The sequence below is a fragment of the Cyphomyrmex costatus genome, unplaced genomic scaffold (assembly GCF_001594065.2).
Source record: "Cyphomyrmex costatus isolate MS0001 unplaced genomic scaffold, Ccosl1.0 scaffold502, whole genome shotgun sequence".
NCBI lineage: Eukaryota > Metazoa > Arthropoda > Insecta > Hymenoptera > Formicidae > Cyphomyrmex > Cyphomyrmex costatus.
Window position 1 is genome coordinate 1019434 of NW_017279285.1, and position 16666 is coordinate 1036099.

General features: G+C 28.3%; 3 protein-coding genes across 3 annotated transcripts; all 3 read left to right on the forward strand.

The window, feature by feature from the left end:
- Positions 1-2015: 2015 nt before the first annotated feature.
- LOC108778554 (major royal jelly protein 1-like) lies at positions 2016-4179 on the forward strand. Its single transcript, XM_018545765.1, has 6 exons — positions 2016-2208; positions 2436-2611; positions 2776-2994; positions 3169-3340; positions 3654-3880; positions 3982-4179. The coding sequence occupies exons 1-6, from the start codon at positions 2016-2018 to the stop codon at positions 4177-4179; spliced, it is 1185 nt and encodes a 394-aa protein (XP_018401267.1).
- Positions 4180-8557: 4378 nt separating this feature from the next.
- On the forward strand, positions 8558-10801 carry LOC108778555 (major royal jelly protein 1). The gene is made up of 6 exons (XM_018545766.1): positions 8558-8750; positions 9074-9246; positions 9412-9630; positions 9799-9970; positions 10256-10482; positions 10604-10801. Exons 1-6 carry the CDS (start codon positions 8558-8560, stop codon positions 10799-10801), a joined length of 1182 nt encoding a protein of 393 aa, XP_018401268.1.
- Positions 10802-15775: 4974 nt separating this feature from the next.
- LOC108778556 (major royal jelly protein 3-like) lies at positions 15776-16634 on the forward strand. Its single transcript, XM_018545767.1, has 3 exons — positions 15776-15968; positions 16292-16426; positions 16630-16634. The coding sequence occupies exons 1-3, from the start codon at positions 15776-15778 to the stop codon at positions 16632-16634; spliced, it is 333 nt and encodes a 110-aa protein (XP_018401269.1).
- Positions 16635-16666: the final 32 nt, after the last annotated feature.

A 16666-nucleotide genomic window follows, 5' to 3' on the forward strand; every position in this document is an offset into this window, starting at 1 on the left:
AACACGAAATGTTAGTTGTAATTCGTATTTTGACAGACATTTATATTATTAAATATTGAAATATGGATTTCGATTCTACGCTCGTATGTTATAACAATAATTTTAATTATTAATTTAACACAGGTTTTTTGTTAGCATTATAAACGTTATTTATGTAAGTTTACATTGTGTAACCAGGTATATGTGGAAGAATTATATGTACATATACGAATTCATTCACATGAGTATGACCCTATTGGAGTCGAAAATTATATTTATATTAAATTTCATTGAATTATTTTAAATGTGTATAATTGTTATTATTTCAATTTAAATTTCGAAATTGTTTTACTGACACTTCGCCCTTCTTTTACAAACATTAGGAGACGCGGTAGTGTCTCCGGTCATGTTCAAAAGCTACTAGTTAATTTAAAAGTCAATTTAAAAGATTAATAATAGACACTACAAGTCTTTTGTTCCGAGCCACCAAAGTCCATTCTTCGAGGGTGTATAACTTCTAAAATATAAAAAATTTTTAATTGAACGTTATATGTCCGGAAATGCAGCATTGCCACGAGTAATTTGAGCCAAAAAAATTTTTAATCAAGTCAAGCCATTCTGGAGATACAAGCAGTCGAAAAGTGATGATTTTATAATGAAAAGTAATGAAACTTCTCCTTCTCTAGCTGTATGTATATCTGTTCGTCCATCCGTCCGTCCAAAATATGTAACTTTGTAACATCCCGTCTCACCTTTTACTCACATCTCTACTTATCCGTACCTCCAGATATCACTTGCATTTTAGAGTATAAATATGTACCCGAAAAATGGACTTTAGTGGCTCGGGATAAGAGACTTGTAGTGTCTTTCAGTTTTTGAATTATCTGTAGATATAATTATCAATGCATCAATTATCTGTAGAAATACCTTTATTAAAGCAAAAGCTTACTTTAATGCGTAACTATTTTTGAATATGGTTAGAAACACTACAGCGTCTCCCGATATATGAGAAAATAAGATACGGCTATATGAAATATTGAGGCAAACATCATCAATTTTATCAGTTCGAGAGATCAATTGGAAGACTTGCAAAATGTACTCTCGACCGTATACGTTACATATCGTTTTGTTTGATTATTAATAAAAAGAAGTAAAAAATATTTCTTTTATTTGTCTTACGGTACACATCTATAAAGTTAAAACATAGTACGTTTCTGATGACCTTACTGACAAAATGAAGCATTGAGTTGTTATTTATGTATGTGCAGATATGCGAGTGTCAAAAATGAATTATAAATGTTATCATAAGAGCCCTTTATAATACTTAATTACTACTATCGCTATAGAAGAATGAAGCTTTTAAAGGTATCTTCATGAGAATAGTGTATAAAAGATGTAGCAAGCGATTTTTAGTCGCATTTGCAATATATGTGTTAATTAGAGTAGAGTCGTCATATTTACTTTTGCAATCCAAAAAGTTGTACTTTATTTTTAAAAGACGTACGCAGTTTAAAAAATCGCCTCGATATTGCATTCTATTATTACAAGTAAAAATTTTTACTATAGTACTTCTATATACAACTGTCTGTGTCTTAAAAGAGAAATTGCTGTTAATCGCAAATCATTACATCTTAAGAACATATAAAATATAATTCATTACATAAAACAAAGAGAAATATTGTGATGCGTCAATATATACTTTATTAATAATAAAAATAAATAGATCAAACGCATCAGAGACGATTTCTTCTCAAAAAACAGTGTGTCGCTAATTTATTCATATTCTTTACAAGATTTTATTCAAAATTTCTTTCCTACCTCTATATCGTAACATAATGTAATTTCAGCAAACACAAAATAATAACTATTAATAGATTAATTTTCAAAAAATATTTATTCAAAAGAACACATGTAAATTTTTTTTAAAAAATAAAATTCTATCTTCAATTAAGACACTATCTTAACAGGAAAAGTCCCGTTTTATTTAATATCTCAGTGACAACATTATTGTCTGCAACCTATACACAAAGGGAAAAATGAGGTATCTCTTTTGTGACCTGTTAATTCTATGTATGGTAATTACGAGTTTTGGAATCAAAGTAAATTATATATATGAATGGAAATATGCTGACTTCGTATGGGAAAGTAACGAACAGAAGGAAGACGCAATAAATTCTGGCACGTACAATCGTTCTACGTGCCCGTTATTTGATGTAGACAAAGCAGAAGGTAAATAGCAATTATCAAAGTTGCATTAATTATATTTGTAGAAATACCTTTATTACAGCAAAAGCTTACTTTAATATTTAACTATTGATCATATTGTATATTTCTTTGTTTTAACATGTATATTTCCATGATATTAATGCAACAAATAACACTATCATAAAATTAGCGTAATAAATATATCTTTTATTGACACAAGGGAGTTCTATTTATAATTAATATTCTTATAGATGGTAGAATATTCGTTACTGCTTCGAGAGAACTAGGTCCTGGTGCACCTGCTACTTTGGCGACTGTAACAGATGAGATAGGACCAGGAGGGCCACTTTTACGACCATATCCGGATTGGAGTTGGCATAATAGTAATTGTACGTGCGATGGTATTGTGAGTGTTATACGGGTATACGTAAGTATCAAATTTTCATTCTATGGTTTTTTTCACATCTTATACATATCCATTTGTAATAATATTTGAATGATCGATAGTACATTCTATATTATGTATATTTACATACACACAACGTAATCATTTCGATGATGTGTAAAAGAGAATTCTTGTTTTCACCTCAGATTAGGTGCAATCACATCTTCGTTCTGGATAGCGGTACAATTGGGCCTGACCAGATTTGTAATCCAAAACTGTTGATCTTTAACTTGAAAAATGATACGCTAGTAAAAACTATTTATATTCCATTTGATATTGCTAGTAATACAACGGGTACTGGGGTATTGATAGCGCCTTTCGTTTATGTTTCCTGTGAATGTACGCATTTTCTGGATAAAATGATTGTTAGTATGTCCTCTCCTCAATAAATCATAATAATATATATTCATGTTTGACAAAGCAAATATTATTTAATTATGCGTTTAACAATACATACACCTCGTATTTTGCGTTCTAAATGATTTAATTATAATAAAATTAATTTAAATGCATAAAGACACATTTATCAAAACCTGCAGGTATTCATGGCTGATGTACGAGGCAAAGGTTTAGTGGTATATGACTCATCTACAAAGAGTATGTGCAGGATAGAATCTGATTACATGATACCCACTGGAAACTTTATTTCCATAGTAAATCAAAAATTTCCTTACGAAGGCGGTGTATTCAGTATAGTAACCCTTCACGATGGTGAGTTCTCGATTTCTAACACAATAAATATTATTTTAATTGTAATTTGAATTATTTTATCTTATTATAGATACATGACAGATACTCAGAATCTTAACTGCAGTATTATAGTAAACTCTCATATTTACACTTACGTTCGTTTCTATTTTTTGTTTAAATTGTTTTATGATTATGTACCTTTGTGTGAATGCATGTTTGTAACAATATAAAAAAATTATAATTGTTTCGTTTAAGTTAAAATTATAATTGTTTCAGGTTATCAATATTATTTTGTTAATTTTTGTGATATTTTATACATTTCTTTATATTTTAGAACTTTATTATTTTACTACACCGGGAATGAAAATTTATAAAATAAAAATCGAGTCATTACTAAAATGTCCAAGTAAAAAAACGGCTAATCAACAAACTAAAGTTGCGATTAAATTACCAAGCTATTCAGGACAAATAGCGTCAGCAGGACATTCAATATTTTATAGTGATACTGATCGTAATATCATTTTGGGAACGAATGTGTTTAAAAAATCTGATGCAAACACGGTAAAATATCCAAAATTATTTTTTACGTTAAAGACTATATTAGATTAGTTTTAACTGCATTAATAATTATAAAATTTTATCGTCTTTATATTAATTTTCAGGTAACACTTGCACAAAACGATGAAAAATTGCAAGCTATAAGTTCGTTAAAAGCTTCATTTTATTGGAATAAGCTAATTGGTCTATCAGATAGATTTCATCTTTTCGTTCTTGGTACTGTAAACTTAAATGAAATAAACTTCCGTTATTTCGAAATGGACTTAGCAAAAATACAAAAAAAGATGGATTCGATTTCTTGAAATACGATATGTTAGTTATCATTCGTATATATCATATTAACAGACATTTATATTATTGAATATTTAAGTATTAGTTACGATTTCCATTCTACGATCGTATGTTATAACAATAATTTTAATTATTAGTTATGTTATATGTAAGTTTACGTTATGTGCATATGTATACGGAAGAATTATATATACATACATATTACGTGTGCGTAAATCATTCTAAATCGGACGGCCTTCATCATCGAACCTTGCCGACCTTTTTACTGATTTTTCAATATGTTTAAATTAAAATATGTATAAGTTGAAAATAAACAAGAACTCTCAATATAAAAATAATCAATATAAATAAAAAAGGACGATATAAGAGTCAAACAATAAATTTACTTTTAAAAATAATACTAAACTGTCAGTACATTTAATTAAAATTTGAAAAGTAAAAAAATATATAAATATAAAACTAAGTATAAAAAAATATATAAATATAAAAATTACTTAAAATTGAATACATATCGCTACAAGTTTCGGCTCTAGGTTTGAGCCCTCTTCAGACGTTAAAAAACGGTGGACAAAATCATTCGCAGAAATTAAATAGTACAGTCTTCATTCTACTTCCGTGAGTCTCCAACAGATTTGGCATTACAATTATACATGACTGAGAAGTCAATGTATAATTACATCTCTGAAAAGATGGTAACAAACTTTCTTTATAGATGTTAAACAAATTATGTCAAAATTTCTGCAAGAAAACTCACAAAAGTCTGCACATTGCAGACATTGTGTCGATCAACTAATAACATTAAGTAACAGATGCAGTCTGAGCAAAAGACCAACAATTATCAATATTAGAAAGTCAAACTTTATTTACAATGGGTACATAAGCGTCATGAAGACTTTCAGTATCTGTTTGTAAGTTAAGACTATTATTCTGTCTTTTAATATGAAGCATTTCAGATATTATGCGTTTTCTATAACAAGGTTCTTCATTTAAAATTTTTATGTTGTCCCATTGAAAATCATGACCATAATTAAGTCTATGCTTAGTTATAACAGAAGTGTTATGTCTAAAGTGATTACAATGTTCTGTAATTCTAGTTTTCAATTGTCTGCTCGTCTATCCGACATACGAAGCATCGCAATCGTGACACTGTACTTTATACACTACATTGTTTCTAAAAGTATGTGGACGTGTATCTTTTTGAACTTTAATATATTTACGCATTTTGTTAGCACTATGAAACGATACTCTGATATCATTATTATTAAAACGTTTAAATTTTTCTGTTTGTGAAGGAATGAATGGTACAGTCAGCCAGGAAGTCATTTTTTATTAATATTACCATCCTCACTGTTGGTGGTATCATGATTTAATGTATGATTATTTTTATTTATATTTTTATTCAGGTGTTTTAATCGTTGGTTGACTGTGTCAAAAATGAAAGATAAAGGATAGTCATTATTTAATATAATGTTAATGATAAATTTTAGATTTTTTGTATGAAAATTCAAGTCAGAAAGTAAAATAACTCTATCAACCAACTAGTAAATTGTGCCTTTCTTTTGAGAAATAGGGTGATTGGAAAAAAAGTTAAGAAATCTCCCTGAAAACGTAGGCTTACGGTACCAGTCAAATATAAAATGATTATCAATTATAGAGATTGAAGTGTCTAAAAATTCTAATTTTTTGTTTCCGATTTCTAATGTGAATTGGAGACGAGGGTGAAAGGAGTAATGGGTGAAAGGACGAGAGTGAAAGGAGGAGTTATGGATAAACTAATCCATAAAACTCTAATTGCCCGTTAAGAATTATAGTATCACCTGCGGGCAGTCCTCTACATTCTTTGGCAGCATTCTCTTACATAACATTCTTTTTATATCTATTCCTAAAGCCGATAGTTTTATCAAAAATAGTTTTCAGCTTGTTGAAAAATTAAAAACAATAAAAACTTCACCTCATCACAAATTAATTTCATTAGATGTAATATCGCTTTTTACAAATGTTCCAACAGACATGGCCATAGACTGTATAAACGAACATTGGAATTTTATTTCTAGGAATTGCTCATTGTCAAAGAATGAATTGTTGGAGTCTGTTAGATTTTTTTTTTGGCTCTTTGCCCTTCTTAGTTTTGTATTCTGTTAGATTTATTTTAGATTCGTCTTATTTTGTATTTAATCAGAAGATTTATAAACAATGTTTCGGCACACCCATGGGCTCTCCGTTGTCACCCATCGTTGCCGATTTAGTCATGAAAAGACTTGAAACGATGGCCTTGATGTCATGCAATTTGGATATTCTATTTTATTTTAGACATGTTGATGATTAATAATATATCAAATACTTTTCGTGGTAATATATTATTATTAGATAGAAAGGTTTAAATTTTTGTTTATCATTTTTTGAACATGGATTGATCTTTTCACTTTTAAGATATGATTTTTTTCGTATATCACTTACTTTTTAGAGTACAAATATATCTCAAATATATATAAAAAAATGATTTAAAAATATTTTCTATAACGAAACAGACAGAAATACGGCGAGAAAGAGGTGGTAGGGTGGGGACTGGAGGAGGTGCGGTGGGTCGAATTTGAGATGAAAGTGGAGGTGTGAGTGAAAAGTGAGTCAGAAGAGAGATGCATATGACTGCGGACATAGAAGAAGTTGAAGGAGAAGGAGAAGTACACATTACTTCATTTCTCATCAAAATAATCACTTTTCGACTGTTTGTATTTTAGGATGGCTTGACTAAAAATACTGTTTGTGTTTCCAGAACGATTATATATTTTTTTAGTTAAAATTACTCGTCACGGTGCCGCGTTTCAGGACATATATCATATATAACGTTAGATACGAAATTTTTTATATTTTAGTAGTTATGCACCCCCGAAAAATGGACTTTGGTGGCTCTGGAAAAAAGACTTGTAGTAAAGTCTTTCAGTTCTGGATTTTACCAGAGACACTACCACGTCTTTTGATATATGCCAAAGTAAGATACGGCCATATGAAATATTAAGGCAAAAATTATCAATTCTACCAGTTCGAGAGATCAATTGGAAGACTTGCAACATGTACTTTCAATCCGTATACGTTATACGATCTGTCTGATTGTTAATAAAAAGAAATAAAAAAAATTACTTTTTTTTATCTTACGATACACAATTATAAAGATAGTTAAAACATAATACGTTTTTGATGACCTTACTGATAAAATGAAGCATTTAGTTGTTATTTATGTGTAGATATGCGAGTGTCAAAAATGTATTATAAATGTTATCATAAGACCTTTATAACACTTAGTTATTATTATCGGTAGAAAAATGAAGCTTTTAAAAATATCTTCATGAGAATAGTGTATAAAAGAAGTAGCAAGCGATCTTTAGTTGCATTTGCAATATATGTGTTAATTAGAGTATATTTACATTTGCAACCCAAAAATTATATTTGTTTTTAAAAAACGTACGCAGTTTCAAAATTCGCCTCGACATTGCATTCTATTTTAACATGTAAAAATTTTTACTATTGTTCTTCTATATACAACTGTCTGTGTCTTAAAAGAGAAATTGCTGTTAATCGCACATTATTACATTTTAAGAACATATAAAACGTAATTCATTACAAAAAACGACGAGAAATATTGTACTGCATCAATATCTATTTTATTAACAATAAAAACAAATAGATCAAACGCATCAGAGATGCTTTCTTCTCAAAAAACAGTGTCGTTAACTTATTGAAATTCATTACAAGATTTAATTCAAAATTTCTTTCCTACCTCTATATCGTAACATGTTGTAATTTCAGCAAACACAAAATAATAAATTAAAAATTAAGATTCTATTATTTGTTTCCTTCCTTCCGATCACGTGCTTTAGAATACATATTGACTTTGTAATACTAATAACGCTGTATGCAGTTCAATAAGTAGTTACATATGTTCATACACGTTCTCTCTGTGTTTTCGTCTTTGTTCATTTTATTTGTGTTTCGAATTCTAATATGTTCCTCTCCGCCAATTTTGCGTGCATTACTGTTTAAAATTTTGTAATATCATAATGTTAAATCTTATTTTTGCGCTACTAATAATTGTTTGTTTCTTTTATCATACTGGGAGGCTTTATAGCAGCAGATTTGCTGGCGCCTCGCTATTTGTGTATAATTGTAAAATTTTATATGCAATAAACAAACAATATTTGTTACAAAATAATAACTATTAATAGATTAATATGCAAAACATATTTATTCAAAAGAAAACGTATGCAATATTTTTCTAAAAATTCAGAATTCTAACTTCAAATAAGACCCGTATCTTAACAGGAAAAGTTCCGTTTAAATAACACCTCAGTGACAACATTATTGTCTGCAACTTGTAGGTACACAAAGGGAGAAATGAGGTATCTCTTTCGTGATCTATTAATTCTATGTATGGTAATTGAGGGTTTTGGAATCAAAGTAAATTATATATACAAATGGAAATATGCCGACTTCACATGGGAAAGTAACGAACAGAAGGAAGACGCAATAAATTCTGGCACGTACAATCGTTCTGCGTTCCCGTTATACGATGTAGACAAAGCAGAAGGTAAATGGATATAGCAATTATAAAAGTTGCAATGATTATCTGTAGAGATGCCTTTATTACAGCAAAAGCTTACTTTAATATTTAACTATTGATTATATTGTATATTTATGCGTTTTTTTTTAAATGTATACTTTAATTATGTTAATGCAAGAAATAACACTGTCATATAATTAGCGTAATAAATATATCTTTTATTGACACAAGAGAGTCCTATTTATAATTAATAGTTAATATTTATAATTAATATTTATAATTAACTAATTACAGCGAATAGCTCTAATTAGCCTTACTATTCTTATTATTTATAATTAATATTCTTATAGATGGTAGAATATTCATTACTGCGTCAAGAGAACTAGGTCCTGGTGCACCTGCTACCTTGGCGACTGTAACAGATGAGATAGGACCAGGGGGGCCACTTTTACGACCATATCCGGATTGGAGTTGGCATAATAGTTGTACGTGCGATGGTATTGTGAGTGTTATTCGGGTATACGTAAGTATCAAACTTTCATTCTATGGTTTTTCCACATCTTACACATATTTATTTGTAATAATATTTAAATGATCGATAGTTCATTCTATATATTATGTATATTTACATGCACACAAAGTAATCATTTCGATGATATATAAAAGAGAATTCTTGTTTTCACCTCAGATTAGGTGCAATCACATCTTCGTTCTGGATAGCGGTAAAATTGGGCCTGACCAGATTTGTAATCCAAAACTGATGATCTTTAACTTGAAAAATGATATGCTAATAAAAACTATTTATATTCCATTTGATATTGCTAGTAATACAACGGGTACTGGGTTATTGACAGCGCTTTTCGTTTATGTTCCCTGTGAATGCACACATTTTCTGGATAAAATGATTGTTAGTATGACATCTCCTCAATACATCATAATAATATATATTCATATTTGACAAAGCAAATATTATTTAATTATACGTTTAAGAATACGTACACCTCGTATTTTGCGTTTTAAATGATTTATTTATAATAAAATTAATATAAATAAAGATATTTGTCAAAACCTGCAGATATTCATGGCTGATGTACAAGGTAAAGGTTTAGTGGTGTACGACTCATCTGCAAAGAGAATGTGCAGGGTAGAATCTGATTACATGATACCCACTGAAAGCTTTGTTTCCATAGCAAATCAAAAAGTTCCTTATAATGGCGGTATCTGGAGTATAGTAACTCTTTATGATGGTAAGTACTCACTTTTTAACACAATGAATATTACTTTAATTGTAATTTTGTATCATTTTATTTGATTATATATTCATTACAGATACTCAGAGAATCTTAATTTCAATATTATGTGTAAACTCTCATACTTACACTTACATTCATTTCCCTTTTGTTGTTTAATATTGTATTATGATTATGTTCCTTTGTGTGAACGCGTGTTTGTAACAATTTATTAAAAAATTAACAATTTCGTTTCAAGATATCAATATTATTTTGTTAATTTTTATATTTTTTATATTTTAGAACTTTATTATCTTACTAACCCGGGAATGAAAATTTATAAAATAAAAATCAAATCGTTACTAAAATGTCCAAATAAAAAAATGGCTAATGAACTAACTAAAGTTGCGATTAAAATACCAAACGATTCGGGACAAATAGCATCAGCAGGACATTCAATATTTTATAGTGATAATGATGGTATTTCCATTTTGGGAACAAATGTTTTTAAAAAACCTAATGCAAACACGGTAAGTTATCCAAAATTATTTTTTACGTTAAAGACTATAAATTAGTTTTAACTACATTAATAATTTTAAAACTTTATCGCTTTTATACGATTTTCTACTTTAAAAGAATAAATATTTTCAGGTAACACTTGCACAAAATGATGAAAAATTGCAAGCTATAAGTTCGTTAAAAGCTTCATGTTATTGGAATAAGCTAATTGGTCTATCAGATAGATTTCAACGTTTCGCTCTTGGTACTGTAAACTTAAATGAAATAAACATCCGTTATTTCGAAATGGACTTAACAAAAATACAAAAAAAGATGGATTCGATTTCTTGAAACACGATATGTTAGTTGTCATTCGTATAGATATAAATAGACACTTATATTATTGAATATTTAAGTGTTAATTACAATTTCGATTCTGCGGTCGTATGTTATAACAATAATTTTAATTTTTAGTTATGTTATATGTAAGTTTACGTTATGTATATATGTATATGGAAGAATTATATATACATACGTATTACATGTGTGTAAATCACGCTAAATCGGATGGCCTTCGTCACTGATCCTTGCCGATCTTTTAACTGATTATTCAATATATTCTTCGGATTAAAATACGTAAATTTAGTTTTTCTTTTTAGAACATTATAAATATAAAGAAGGCAAAGAGCCAAGTCAAATTAACGATCTATTTAATTTAAACAGTCATAAAAATGTTTCGACTCCGATCGGTTCATTTTTAATGCCACAAAAATTATGATGAATTTTAAGAAGTAAAAAAAATTAAAATAATAATTGCAATACATTCTTCATTAGGTATAAATATTCGCAAATGTTAGTGTCATAAGCATTTTTTTTAGATTTTTATCTCTGTTAACTTTTAAAATATAAATTTATTAATATTTTAAATTTATTTATTTTGGCAAATGTGTTTAGTTGATTATATAGCTTCCATTTAAATTACTTAAAAGCAAAAAATAACCACATGATATTGTTCGTCTTGAAATTTTCTATTAGGAAAAAAATGTGCAAAAATAATCAATTTTTTTTGTTCGTAAAATCTGATTAAGTTAAAAAATGTTGTTTTTCATCGAGATCGACATTTTTAATTTTTATTATATTATAAGAAAATTCTGCAATAGAGCCTCTTCACACAAATACAGTAATTTCAAGCCGTATTCGATTATAGTCATAATTTATTGTTCCGTTTTTTTTATTTACAAAATATTAAATCTATTATTTAATGTTAGTAGATTTTTAATCAGTTGTTGATGAGTTACTTAAATTATTATGTTATTTTATAAAGTCACTGGAGAATATATTTTTGATTTCACAATTATTCAGAGAATAAGGATTTATACGAATATTATTTAAATAATAATGTCTTTTAGAATATGTGAAGATATTTATTAATAAATTTTAGATCATTTATTTAAATTTCTTTTGCTCGCTCTCTTGTAAGATTTATAATAATTTCAAAAGATTGTTAATTTTGTTTACAATAAACGTACAATTTTTTTTGAAATAATACAATGAATTTTATTTATTTTAAACCCTCGAGATGTTAAACGCACTCTGTTACAATCGTACATATCCCTTCAGTATCCGGAGTGTTCGAATGGGAGGTAGTATTGCCAACTCGAATATTATACGAGAGGTATGTATTCGAACAACTCATCTAAAAAAAATGAGGAATGAATACGTTCTGTAAATTGAATAAACGACAAAACAATTAGAAATTAAGTTCTGCTTTAACTTGGCTTAGACCAATATGACACTCCAGAGCTGTCACATCGTTGCACATCGTGACAATTTTTATCTAAAAACTGTGCAATTTGTATTTACGATATAATAATCGACAGACAAACTTAATTTGCATGAAGAAATAGCGTGAAGTTTTCAAAATTGGATTTAGAAGTCGAACTAAAACGTAATTGCTATACAAAAGTTTATGTATATGTATGGCGTGCGGGAGTGAGATATTGATGTCGTAATGTGTCAATGATACGTAATCGTCTGCATAAAAATGAATAATCGTCTTTAGGATCCCCTTAAATAATATAAAGATTATTATGTATCATGCTCTACATCTTTAATAGCAAAATTTATACACATAAAATTGGCCCAATATATCCCCAAACCTTAACCAATAGTTTGTCAATGACTACGTTCAGTAGAAAAAGCAGGTATGCCACTGTTGTAAAGTTCTTTGATGTTATTGGTCATTAATTTCTTTATTGTATTTAGTAAGGGAGATTACTTTGAACATTGAGTTTGTATTCATGTTTTGTTAAATAAATGTCAAAAATGATCAAAAAAGGTCAATAATTAATTTGCACAAATATAAATCATAATTTTTATAATAACATCGATAATACTTTTACTGCCGTTAACTATATAGGTTTGTATAATGAGTCCTTTTAAAGACACTTACGTATTGCATTAAAGAAATTATATAATTAGCTAGTATAATTACACAATTGCATTTTCGATATACGTGTCTATATGTATTATACAGTCGTATTGTTTTACTGTTGCTATGCAAAATGTTATAATATATAACTACGTAAAAGAAATATTAATTATTGAAAGATGTACACAATTTAAGATACTTGCTCGTACCGTTGCTTATTGCATTCCGTGATTTAAAGAGTAATTACAGTCCAAAGTCATTCATTGCATTTTAGAAAAACATATGCAAACTGTAAAATCAAAAAGAAGAATTATGCTGCAACAAAACTCACTTTATTAATGTTATTAATTGTTGCCGACTAAATTTGCCGGTTACGGGATATCATGCAATATGAGTATCCGCTATTTAGTTAATCCAATGATGACACACTTAACAAGGTTGTAAATTTATATTTTCTCACAAATAAAGTATACACATATTGAACGTAATGTACGCAAGCTAAAAACGTTGTTCATTTTGAAAAGAACGAGAGAAATCTGACGCGCCAAAAGACCGACGTTACTCATTCACCATACATACAGCGCCATACAACAAGCGCCACACTAGATCTTCGCTTGGAAACCTGAACGCAAGGGCGTGCGTTAAAAAGACAGCAATCCCAAATTTAAATACTTAGAATCCCTAACAATTAATAATAAACATAGAAATCAAACCCATTGGAATCTTTATTCCGAAAATCTATTAATAATATAGAAGAAGGAGCTCAAAGAGCCAATAAAACAATTACGAAATTTAAATTTAAATAATAACAATAGTACACAGAAATTTAAAATAATTCAAAAAAATTTAATATAAATATAAGTTTCGACTCGATAGGATCATACTCGTGTGATTGAGAATGATCCGATCGAAGTCGAAACTTATATTCATATTAAATTTCTTTAAATTATTTTAAATTTCTGTGTATAATTGTTGTCATTTAAATTTAAATTTCGTAATTAGTTTAATGGCTCCTTGCCCTTCTTTTATAAACATTGTTTTATACTGATAGAGCCTTATAACGTTTATTATATTTATTAATAGTGTATTTCAAGCATTCGTAAAACATTTGATTGCATTATATTGGAAATACTTTTTCACTTCTTCGATTCTTGTTGAAAAAATGTCATTAATAAAAAAGAGACATTATTATACTTTTATAAGCGCTCTCTCGAGAATACTTTTCCTTATTAATGAAACTACACAATTATTGTAGGACATTAATTTCTATTGTCATTTACTGTCAATATACATATACGTCTAGCTATAATAAAATATATTTAACGATTTTAATTTTGATCAAACATTTCTTTAGAGGTTTGTGTTTCGAAATGTTAAAATTTATTTTTTTTATTGTGTGTAAATCCTTTATCTGCTTATATAAATATTACAGATAAGGTATTTATCAATATGCGTTTAAATAATGTTATTAACGTCTATAAGCTGTTGGTTTTAGTAAAAACTACAAATAGTAACGGTATTGAAATTTAATTTTTTTGTGTTAAAAGATAAGAGTAAAATAGGTATCTGAAAAAAATCATATCATACAAATAAAAAGGTCAAAGCCATATTCAAAAAAAGATACTCAAAAATTTAAACCTTTTTATATAATAATAATATATTATTGTGTGATGAGGGGGACTGCGGAAGATGGAGGCGATTAAAAAATCGGCCGAAAGTTACATGCCGCATCTCAGAATTATAACGTATAACGTACGATTCAAAATTTTATATATTTTAGTAGCTATGTACCCACAAAAAATGGACTTTGGTGGCTCTGGATAAGAGACTTGTAGAAGTATCTTTCAGTTTTGGACTTTGCCAGAGACACTATCACGTCTTTCGATATACGCCAAAGTAAGATACAGCCATATGAAATATTAAATCAAAAATCATCAATTCTACTAGTGCAACATGTACTCTCGATCCGCATACGTTATATATATTTTTGTTTGATTAATAATAAAAAGAAGAAAAAAAAAATTCTTTTATTTGTCTTACGGTACACAATTATAAAGATAGTTAAAACATAATACGATTCTGATGACCTTACTGACAAAATAAAGCATTGAGTTGATATTTATGTGTAGATATGCGGGTGTTAAAAATGTTACATTATAAATGTTATCATAAGACCTTTATAACACATAATTATTATTATCGGTAAAAATATGAAGCTTTTAAACGTATTTTCATGAGAATAGTGTATAAAAGAAGTATAGCAAGCGATATTTAGTTGCATTTCCAATATATGTGTTAATTACAGTAGACGACATATTTACTTTTGCAATCCAAAAAGTTATACTTTATTTTTAAAAGACGTACGCAGTTTAAAAAATCGCCTCAATATTGCATTCAATTATTTTACATGTAAAAATTTTTACTATATTATTTCTATATACAACTGCCTGTGTCTTAAAGGAGAAATTGCTGTTAATCGCAAATCATTACATTTTAAAAACACATAAAATGTAATTCATTAAATAAAACAAAGAGAAATATTGTGCGATATATACTTTATTAACAATAAAAACAAATAGATCAAACGTATCAGAGATGCTTTCTTCTCAACAAACAGTGTGTCGTTAAATTATTGAAATTCTTTACAAGATTTTATTTAAAATTTCTTTCCTACCTCTATATCGTAACATGATGTAATTTCAGCAAACACAAAATAATAACTATTCATAGATTAATTTTCAAAAAATATTTATTTAAAAGAACACCTACGCAATATTTTTTTTTAAATTCAGAATTCTAACTTCAAATAAGATCCTACCTTAACAGGAAAAGTCCGGTTTAAATAATACCTCAGTTACAACATTATTATCTGTAACTTATACACAAAGGGAAAAATGAGGTATCTCTTTCGTGATCTATTAATTCTATGTATGGTAATTGAGGGTTTTGGAATCAAAGTAAATTATATATACAAATGGAAATATGCCGACTTCACATGGGAAAGTAACGAACAGAAGGAAGACGCAATAAATTCTGGCACGTACAATCGTTCTGCGTTCCCGTTATACGATGTAGACAAAGCAGAAGGTAAATGGATATAGCAATTATAAAAGTTGCAATGATTATCTGTAGAGATGCCTTTATTACAGCAAAAGCTTACTTTAATATTTAACTATTGATTATATTGTATATTTATGCGTTTTTTTTTAAATGTATACTTTAATTATGTTAATGCAAGAAATAACACTGTCATATAATTAGCGTAATAAATATATCTTTTATTGACACAAGAGAGTCCTATTTATAATTAATAGTTAATATTTATAATTAATATTTATAATTAACTAATTACAGCGAATAGCTCTAATTAGCCTTACTATTCTTATTATTTATAATTAATATTCTTATAGATGGTAGAATATTCATTACTGCGTCAAGAGAACTAGGTCCTGGTGCACCTGCTACCTTGGCGACTGTAACAGATGAGATAGGACCAGGGGGGCCACTTTTACGACCATATCCGGATTGGAGTTGGCATAATAGTTGTACGTGCGATGGTATTGTGAGTGTTATTCGGGTATACGTAAGTATCAAACTTTCATTCTATGGTTTTTCCACATCTTACACATATTTATTTGTAATAATATTTAAATGATCGATAGTTCATTCTATATATTATGTATATTTACATGCACACAAAGTAATCATTTCGATGATATATAAAAGAGAATTCTTGCTTTCACCTCAGATTAGGTGCAATCACATCTTCGTTCTGGATAGCGGTA

What these genes read in the sequence shown, in the direction of transcription:
- LOC108778554 (XM_018545765.1), top strand. Translation starts at nt 2,016, where the DNA reads ATGAGGTATCTCTTTTGTGACCTGTTAATTCTATGTATGGTAATTACG. An exon ending in TGAGTGTTATACGGGTATAC is followed by an intron (nt 2,612 to 2,775) that starts GTAAGTATCAAA and finishes TTTTCACCTCAG; the next exon opens with ATTAGGTGCAATCACATCTT. An exon ending in AAAAATCTGATGCAAACACG is followed by an intron (nt 3,881 to 3,981) that starts GTAAAATATCCA and finishes ATTAATTTTCAG; the next exon opens with GTAACACTTGCACAAAACGA.
- LOC108778555 (XM_018545766.1), top strand. Translation starts at nt 8,558, where the DNA reads ATGAGGTATCTCTTTCGTGATCTATTAATTCTATGTATGGTAATTGAG. An exon ending in CGATGTAGACAAAGCAGAAG is followed by an intron (nt 8,751 to 9,073) that starts GTAAATGGATAT and finishes ATATTCTTATAG; the next exon opens with ATGGTAGAATATTCATTACT. An exon ending in AAAAACCTAATGCAAACACG is followed by an intron (nt 10,483 to 10,603) that starts GTAAGTTATCCA and finishes AAATATTTTCAG; the next exon opens with GTAACACTTGCACAAAATGA.
- LOC108778556 (XM_018545767.1), top strand. Translation starts at nt 15,776, where the DNA reads ATGAGGTATCTCTTTCGTGATCTATTAATTCTATGTATGGTAATTGAG. An exon ending in CGATGTAGACAAAGCAGAAG is followed by an intron (nt 15,969 to 16,291) that starts GTAAATGGATAT and finishes ATATTCTTATAG; the next exon opens with ATGGTAGAATATTCATTACT.